Raw genomic sequence first — 9,793 nt, 5'->3', positions numbered from 1 at the left:
TGACATTCTGTGTTCTAAGGACCGTTACAGTTCTGACATTGTGTGTTCTAAGGTTCTTCTCAGGTCTGACATTCTAGATTCTGACATTCTGTGTTCTAAGGACCGTTACAGTTCTGACATTGTGTGTTCTAAGGTTCTTCTCAGATCTGACATTCTAGATTCTGACATTCTGTGTTCTAAGGACCGTTACAGTTCTGACATTTTGTGTTCTAAGGTTCTTCTCAGGTCTGACATTCTAGATTCTAACATTCTATGTTCTAGGGTCCTTCTCAGTTCTGACAGTCTATGTTCTAACATTTGCAATGGGAATGGGAATCTGAAGATCTTAACAGACCTGGGGGGAGTTTGAAGATCTCCCCTGCTGTGAAGTAAACTCTGCCCCCTCATAGGCTGAATGTGGTCACATGGAGCCTGTGGTGGGAGGAGTTTGCTGAAGGGAAGCAGAGCTAGTGAGATGATGGGAGAGAGAGGTGCTCAGGCAAGGAGAGAGGTTTGTGAGTAAATATTGATCTTGTGTTGGTTTGTAGGAAGGCTGTAGGATGCGGTGGCTCTCAGTGTTATTACGGCTTCTTAATATCTTTGGTACTATGATGGAATCGGCTTACTGGTTTTGGGATTCACAGTTTTCTGGTGTCTGAATAAATGCTTCAGTTCTATCCTCTATCTGGAGAGTTTGGTATATTTTGTGATCGAACATCTTGCAATACTTATAGTCACGGTCTTTATTGTGATTGTGGGTGCTGTAAATATTGCATTGGTGCTACAAACATTCTCTGTCCTCAGGTCCAATATTCTATATCCTAACATTCTGTGTTCTAAGGTCCTTTTCAGTTCTGACATCCTATATTCTCAGCTCCACCTTCCTATGTTTAAGGTCTTTCTGGCTCTGCAGAACTTTCTACAGTGCTAGGGTTCATGGACTAGTCTGGGATCCGTGCCTCAAGAGGAGAGCACATTTCACAGTGCGTTTCCTATGTCAGAGTGTTCCTATCGTTTCCACCACTTCATCTTCACATCCCTGCACTGAGAGAGCCTTTGGCTTATTGATTCCACTTAGATGCTCCATCAGCTCTAATGATTTTAACCATCCCCCTTCCTGTTCCCACCCGCACCACCTCCAAAGGCAGATGAGCCACTGACACAGAAAGGCTTCTAATTTCAGCCTCCTCTATTTTGAGGGGGAATTACTCAGGCCAGATTACCAGCTCTGTCGTAGAAAGCCTCTGAACACGTCAATTGTCTTTAAAGGGACAGAAGGTTTCTTACAGACTTCAGTGGGTGAGTGGGATGGTTTGTGGTTAGCTCTGAAGTCAAAGTATCAAAAGAGAAAGGAAAGCAGCATCATGGATGCATGGTTAAAGGTACGGGTCAAAAGACCTGGGTTTGAATCTGGGCTCCACCATTTCTAACAATGCTGACTCTGGTCAAATCACCTCTCCGAGCCTCAGTTTCCTTATCTGTAAAATGTGAGTCATATCCTCACAGTACCAGTCTCCTAGCAAGAATGTGATGAAAGTGCTTCAGACAATTTTCAGAAGGCACCTAGAAGAGCCAGAGCTGTGACTGACGGAAGCTGTCGCCCAGTAGAGACATCGAGGTCACACAGGAAGCAAGTAAAGGAAAATCTTGAGAGGAAGAGAAGGGGACCTAAGAGCTGGCAGTCCTTGGGTTTCTCCAAGCACTCTGGACCTGCAGAGTTCTGCCGTTAGTTGCCTCCTTTGGTCTTAATCGTCCATATCCCACAACTGGTCATTTACAGGGTCTAATCCTCTAGGCAGTTTTAATGCACAATTAGTACCTGATTATATACTGTCTTATTCTCCAATTGCCTTGCTTGTTTGACTTCTTTCCCTAATTAGGTGTCAGTGTATAGAAAGCTCCCTGGGCTTGGAGTCAGAAATTCTAGGCTCTCCTCCTAGTGGTACCATTGAATTACTGGGTGACCTAGGGCAAGTTACTGGCCCATTCTGGGCCTCAGTTTCCTCATAAATCAAACAAGGGGGGTGGACTATATGATCTTTAAGTCCCTTCCAGTGATATCTATGATGATATTCGACAATTAATAGAGGCTCTCAAAGTGTGGTTCAGGGACCAAAGATCCTTTTAGGGTATCCATGAGGTCAGAGCTATTTTTATAATGATGCTAAGAAGTTATTTGTCTATTAAAATACCCCTCCCTTTTCCAACTATGTGTCTGTGTGAGGCTGAATTGTCTTCATACACTTCAGCCAAAATAACAGATCACAACAGACTGAATGCAGAAGCAGGCAGGAGAGTTCAACTGTCTTCTACTGAGTCTGACACTCAAGAGTCTTGCAAATACCTATAAAACAAAGCCATGCTTGTCACTCAATTTCATTTGTTTTGGAAAAGATGGTTATTTTTCATGAAAATGTTATTTATGTTAACATGTGATGGATTTGTTCTTGTTATTTTAAAATGAATGAATATTTAAAAATACTTTTAAAATTTATTTATCAATTTAATTTTAATGCAACAAATATTGATAGTGTTCCACTTAAACAAAACCACTTTAGTGTCCTCAGTGATTTTTTTTTTGGAGGGGAGAAGGCAGGGCAATCAGGGTTAAGTGACTTGCCTGAGGTCACACAGCTTGTGTTAAGTGTCTGAGGTCACATTTGAACTCAGGTCCTCCTGATTCCAGGGCCGGTGCTCTATTCACTGCGCCACCTAGCCGCCCCCCTTAATGAATTTTTTTTTGCTTTTTGGAGGGCAGTTGGGGTTAAGTGACTTGCCCAAGGTCACAGGCTAGTTTTTGTGTTAAGTGTGTGAGGCTGGATTTGAACTCAGGTCCTCCTGACTCCAGGGCTGGTGCTCTATTCACTGCAACACCTAGTTGCCCCTGTCCCCCTCAATGGTTTTTAAGAGAATAAAGGGATGCTCGAGACGAAAAAGTTGGAGGACCTCTGTTATAAGGATTTTTTTAGCTTTAATATTCTTTGTTCCAGGGGTTCCTTTTAGTTCTAGAAATGTAAGTTCTAACATTCTATAGCTTACCTTCTGTCCCAGTTCTGACATTCTGTGTCTTAAGGGCCCTCCCAGCTCTGATATCCTGTATTCTAAGGACCCTCCCAGCTCTGACATCCTATGTTCTAAGGACCCTCCCAGCTGTGACATTCTCTGTTCCAAGGGCCTTCCCAGCTTTGATATCTCTTGTTCTCAGGGCCTTCCCAGCTTTGAAATTCTTTGTACAATAATTTAGAAATATAGAAATTCATAGAATGGTAGGGGCACATATCACAAACACAGGGATGACTATATGAAGGTGTGGCCTAGTGGGTAGAGAGGCAGCCTCAGAATAAGAAAGACCTGGGTTCAAATCCTCCCTTGATGCATGTTGGCTGTGTGACCTATTAGTGCCTGCCAGACAACTCTATGATTAATAACCAGCATTGATCTAGCTCTTTAAGGCTTGCCAAGCTTTTCCATGTTATTTCATTTGATCCTTAAAAGGCAGGTGCAATTATGTCCATTTTACAGAGTAGGGAACCGAGGCACAGAGAAATTCAGTGACTTGCCCAAGGTCACACAGTCAGTGCTGAGTCAGGATTACAACTGAAGGATTCCTGATTCCAAGTCCTGTGCTCTATCCACTGTGTCACCTGGCAGTCTATAAACTGCAGAGAAGGTGCTAATGTGCATGAGTAAATGACAACATACAAATGCATGTGCATCTATACACGCATACATGTGTATGTATTTATAGACATGTACGTCTCTACCATATTGGGTCAGAGTGGAAGTGGAGACTCTCGCTCGCTCGAGGGCCCTGCTGAGTTCTCATGATACTCTCCTCCCGAGCACTGCCAACACAGATAGCGTGAAGAGCTCTTTATCACTGTGTGAAGTGGCCCCCACAGGGCTTTGCTTCAGTCAGGATAACACAGTTGGAAAAACAAAGGGGCTTTTATTGAGATGTTCACAGCCAGTTCTGGGAGGGAACAACACTGAAAATGTTGGGAAATCTCTAGTGCTACAATTTTGCAAAGATATTTCTAATGTTCTTTCCTTCTTCCTATTTTAGAAGTGATTTACCTACCAGTCTGGCCTGGAAAAGGACCTTAGAACGCAGAAACAAGAGCTGGAAAGGAACTTAAATCACAGGAGCAAAGACTTAGATGTGAAGGGTGCCTCAGAGGCTATTGGGCACAACCCCCTCATTTTTTCAGATGAAGAAACTGAGGTACAGAGCAGATCAGTGATTAGCCTGGGGATGTACAACTGATAAGTGTCTGAGGCAGGATTTGGATCCAGATCTGCTTTAACTCCTGTCCATTTCCCATTCCATCATGCTCTGCTGCCTCTTGAGAAAGTAGAATGTCAAAAATGAAAGAGGAACATAGAATGTCAGGGATAGCAGGGCTCTTAGAACAGAGAATGTCAGAAATGGAGGGATCATTAGAATCAGAATGTCAGGGCTGGGAGGAACCTTAGGACACAAGATGTCAGAGCTGGCAGGGCTCTTAGAACACAGAATGTCAGAGCTGGGAGGGCCTTTAGAACACAGGATGTCAGAGCTGGTAGGGCCCTTAGAACACAGAATGTTAGAGCTGGGAGGGCCTTTAGAACACAGGATGTCAGAACTGGGAGGGCCCTAAGAACCCAGAATGTCAGAGCTGGGAGGGCCCTTAGAACACAGGATGTCAGACTGTTAGAGCTACCAAAATCATCTTCTTAAAGTCTCAGACTGAGTCATTGCTCTTGCTCAGGAAGCTCTGTAAGGCCTCTAATATAAAACACAGTCTTCATGGCGATCCCAGGCCTCTTCCAGTGAGTCTGTCATGCTGCCAATCAGTCTGTGTGCTCTATCCAACAATCACTATGGAGGCCTGACTTTGGAAAGACTTTCCTGGCTGAGTAGTGGTGCGAAAACAAACAAACAAACAAACAAATTTAAAAGAAAAGGAAAGGAAATAAAGAGAGAAAGAAGGAAAGGATGAAAGGAAAGAGTGAATGAAAAATTAAGAACGGGATACAGGACAGCAGAAGGAAATCAGAGGGTGCCCAGAAAAGCAAGGCACTTTTGTTGCTACTTTGTTAAATTTCATATACACTTAAACACTGTGACAGAAACTCATCTCACATACAACCCTCTTTTTTCTTTTCTTTGTATATTGAAATGTCCCTGTTTGTTAAATTCATAAGACCATTTTAAAAAGAAAATGTTTCCTTCTCTTGGCACATTCTTCCTCATACTTGACATTCTGTCCCTGCCTCTACCATCCCACAGGCTTCCCCCTGGATGGCCTTCCCTCTGCCCACTCTGCTTTCTGTTTCCTTGTCTGCTTTCAAGGCTCAGCCCAGCTGTTGCTTGCTCCAGGAAGCCTTCCCTGATCCCCCAGGTGAAGGGGTTCTTTCCTTTGCTCAAGCTTTCTCTACATTGCCATTTACCTATCATCTTGTGCAGCAGAAGGTAAGCTCCTTGAGGGCAAGGACAGCTTCCTTTGTGTTTTGGTATCCTTGAGGCCTCATTCAGCACTTAATAAAGGCTAGAAAATAGAGTCTCTCAAAAAGGGGCAAATTGGAATAGGAGAAAGGGCAGGGCTCCATGTCTGGGCTGTGCTTGTAGGGGCCCTGCTGCCAGTGTGAGCCTGGCAGTCCCTTCTCTCCCTTTCCAGAGCTCCCTTGGCTAATCATGGAAAGGGCAGACCTGATGCATGTACCTTCTGTTTCAGCCAAAGCCTCCAGGACAATACCAGGTCAAGGCAGAGAGAGCTGCCTCCCATGCCCTCCTACTTATACAGGAAGGGGAAAACCCATACTTACCACTGATGACAAGTCCATGTTGACCATCTTCCTGTCATCCAGGGTGACAGGACGAAGCCCAGCCACTTTCAGCTGCACAGAGGATGTCCGGTACACGAAACTCAGCAGCCAGTCTCCCCTGGGAGTAGAACATGTGAAAGCCAAGTCACACTCTGGGAGGGACCCCATCAACTTAACCCAAGTCAATTCAATTCAATTTAATTCAACATTTTTCTTAACTTTTTGTGAAAATACATTTTTGTTGCTATCTCTTATTTTTGCATAACTTACATTTCCCTCCCCCTCCCAGAAAGCTATTCTTTATAACAAAGAATTAAAAAGAGAAAAACAAAGCAGTTCAGTTAACTAAACACTATATAAAAAAGGTCTGATGTTATATACAGTGATCTAAGGCCTTCTCAGCTCTGACATTCTGGGTTCATTGGGTCTTCCCAGCTCTGACATCCTGTGTTCTAAGGGCCCTCCCAGCTCTGACATTCTGTGTTCTAAGGGCCCTCCCAGTTCTGACATCCAGTGTTCACTAGAAGAGGCCTGGGATTGCCATGAAGCCTGTGTTTCCTTTTCCCAAAAATTAAGTGCCCACTCTGTTTGAGGCCTTGTTCTTATTGCTGGGGATACAAAGAAATTTACTGGTATAGTTTCCCATGCTTGCAGTCTTTAATGGGGCAGAATTGGCAGGAGGGGGATATCGCAGGAACACAAATAATTGGACCATGGTAAGCAGGAACATGCTTGGAAGGTGTTTCATAACTAAGTCTCCCTCCAAAAGCTTAAATGATACATTTAAAAATTTAATCGGCAGTATTAACATGTTCTCTATCACCTTCTTGAGTCCAGACTACCAATGAAACAAAATCAAGCTGGTTCTCGCACACCCTTCGACAAGACCAGAGGACAGATATGGACAAGGTATTGAAAGAAATTTGGAGAGGGAGAGATTCCTTTTAATTTGGGAAACTGAGGCAGGATCTGTGGAGAATGCCTTCCTCTGACCCCTAAGTTGCCAGCATCTTCCCTTCTGAGACCGCCTACATCATCTATTTCTGTATATGTCTTGCACATACCTAGTTATTTGCAAATATTATCTTCTCCGTTAGAATACAAGCTCCCTGAGGGCAGGGATTTTTTCCCCCTTTCTTGGTATTCCTAGCACTTAGCACAGTGTTTTACATGTAGTGCTGTTCTTCTTTTTCAAAGTGGATCGATGAAATCAAGGAACATCAACAATAAAAACTGCTGTTTGTCCTTCTTTGGTACATAGTAAACACTTCATGTTTGACTGACTGAAGAAGTGGCACTTGAGCCAGCCATAGGAAGATCTATAAATCCTCAGATCTTCAAAGAGAGATCCATAGGCACAACTATGGGGGGCATTCTTATGCTCAGACAATGACTTGAGCAGATACACATAGGCAGGAAGGCGCAGGAGGACAGTGGACAGCTGCTAGGGTTCTACTTTGACCAAAAAAACAGTCTGTGGGAAGGAAAGTAGAGGGAAATAAGGCATAAAAGGTAAACTGAAACTAGAGGATAGAGAGCCCTCAATGCCAGGCAAAGGAATCCGTGTTTTATCCTACTGTCAACAGGGAAGCCCTGGAGGAATCTGAGCAGGTGAGTGACCCCATCAGACCAGTGTGCTGTAAGTGAGAGCTGTAAGAATGATGGACTGATGGGAGTGGTGAGGAAGAGACCGAAAGCAGGGAGAGTGGTTAGGAAGCTGTTACTACAGTTAACAGAGTATGAACATCAATCAGTAAAGGAGGGGAGGATAATGTTAACCAGCATATAGTTAAGGGCCTCTTCTCCTGTAATGACTGGTGAAATCAGAGAAGCATAGTTTGTTAGAGCTGGGAGGGCTCTGACAACATGGAATGTCAGAGCTGGGAGGGCCCTTAGAACACAGGATGTCAGAGCTGGGAGGGCCCTTAGAACACTGAATGTCAGAGCTGGGAGGGCCCTTAGAACACAGGATGTCAGAGCTGGGAGGGTCTTTAGAACATGGAATGTCACAGCTGGGAGGGGCCTTAGAACACAGGGTGTCAGAGCTGGGAGGGCCCTTAGAACACAGAATGTGAAAGCTCAGAGGGGCCTTAGAATATAAAATGTCAATCAATCAATCAATAAACATCTATTAAGTGTTGACTTTGTGCCAGGCACTGTGCTAATCTTTGGGGATACAAAAAAAGGCAAAGAACCATCCCTGCCCTCAATGAGTCTAATGGGGGATACAAAAAGCAAACAAATATATACAAACAAGCTGTAAACAGGATAAGTCGGAAATACTTAAAAGAAGGAATACAATGGAATTAAGAGGAGTTAGGGGAGGTTTTCTGTAGAAGGTAGGGCTATAGTTGAGACTTAAAGGAAGCCAGGAAACTCAGTAGTTAACAGCAGAGGAGGGAGAACATTCTAGGTTTGGGGCAAAGCCAGAGAAAATTCAGAGAGTTAAGACACAAAGTGTCTTGTTTGTGGAACAGTTCATGGCCAGTGTTACTGGATCCAAGAGTATGTGTCTGGGAACAAGGCATAAGGAGACTAGAAAGGCAGGTGAGCGCTAGGTTATGAGGGGCTTTGGATGTCAAACAGAGTATTTTGCATTTGATCCCGGAGGTGATAGGAAGCCACTGGAGTTTACTGAATGGGGGGTGACAAGGTCAGACCTGGGTTTTAGGAAAAATCACTTTAGTGACTAAATGGAGAATGGTCTCAAGTGGGGAGAGACTCAAGGCAGGCAGACACAACAGCAGGTTATTGCAATTATCCAGGAATGTGGTGACCAGGGTCTGTACCAGAGTAGGGACAGTGTCAGAGGAGAGAAGGGGCATAGTCAAGAGGTGCTGCCAAGGTCAAATCGACAGGCCTTGGCAAAAAGATTCCATATGGGGGGTAAGACAGTGAGGAGTCCCGCAAGTTTGCTGACCTGAGGGACTGGGGGGGATAGTGTTGCCCTCTACAGTAATATGGAAGGCAGAGGGGGAGGAAACTGGGAGGAAAGAGAATGAGTCCTGTTTTGGACATGTTGAGTTTGAGATGTCTGAAAGGCAACCGGAGATGTAAGACTGGAGGGTCAGCAGAGAGGTTGGGGCAGGACAGGTAGATTTGAGAATTATCAGCATAGACCTAATAATTAAATCCATGGGAGCTGATGAGAGCACCAAGTGGAGTTGTACAGAGGGAGAAGAAGAGTAGAGGGTCCAGGACAGACCCCTGCTGCACATCACACCTGTGATTAGAAGGCGTGATCTGGAAGAGGATCCAGAAAAGGAGACTGAGGAGACAGAGGCAATGGACCTCAGAACACAGAATTTCTGAGAAATGGGAGGCCTTAGAACACAGAAGTTCAGCACTCAAAGGAAGCTTAGAGCATTGAACATCAGAGCTAGAAGGGATTAAATAAAATAAATTTATTCCACAGTGATTCAGGGTTTCCTAGAATCCATGTTCTGTGAAGCAGAACTTCATACTTCTACTTTGTTTAGTGAAATGTGCATTTTGTGAGGATGATAAGTTCTGAATTTTAAAAACGGAATTAAATGAAGAAATAATATACTTCAGCTTTTATTTTGCAAATGAGGAAACTGAGGCCCAGGGAGGGAAAGTAACTTGACCAGAGTCACAAAGGAAGGTAGAGGTAGAGCTGAGGTTGAACATACAATCCCTTATTTCACAGAAAAGGAAACTTGAGACCCAGAGAGGCAGCAGGACTTGATAAAGGTCTCACAGAGGCAAGGGTGGCAGAGATAATTCTTGGTCAGTACCATTCTGACCCTGTAATCTCTCTCTCTCTCTTTTTTTTTTGGTCTTGTCCCTGTAATCTCTAAGCTTTAAGGAAGAAAAAAGATTGGGGTACTTTGATCTCTCTTTCCTTCTTCCTTCCTTCTCTCCTTCCTCTGTTTCTATTTCTCTTCTCCCTCTTTCCTTCCCTCTTGCCAGTTTCTCTCCCCCCTCCTCTCTTTCTCCTCATCTGTCTCCCTTTCCCACTTTCTCTTCCCCTCCCTTCCCTCCA

General features: G+C 44.2%; 1 protein-coding gene across 1 annotated transcript in view; it reads right to left on the bottom strand.

Annotated features, from left to right (window-relative positions):
• The window catches only part of TMCO4 (transmembrane and coiled-coil domains 4), a 114,122-nt gene that overhangs the window by 9,992 nt on the left and 94,337 nt on the right, over positions 1 to 9,793 (bottom strand). The window contains exon 13 of the mRNA XM_069079349.1: positions 5,788 to 5,905. Coding sequence (XP_068935450.1) covers positions 5,788 to 5,905 — 118 coding nt within the window. The remainder of the gene's footprint in view (positions 1 to 5,787; positions 5,906 to 9,793) is intronic.

This window comes from Petaurus breviceps, unplaced genomic scaffold (genome assembly GCF_028583685.1).
Source record: "Petaurus breviceps papuanus isolate PSGF00001 unplaced genomic scaffold, PetGlider_PUasm1.0 91041, whole genome shotgun sequence".
Lineage (NCBI taxonomy): Eukaryota > Metazoa > Chordata > Mammalia > Diprotodontia > Petauridae > Petaurus > Petaurus breviceps.
The sequence above is the reverse complement of the archived record's forward strand: the minus strand, read 5'-3'. Positions and strand labels throughout refer to the sequence as shown.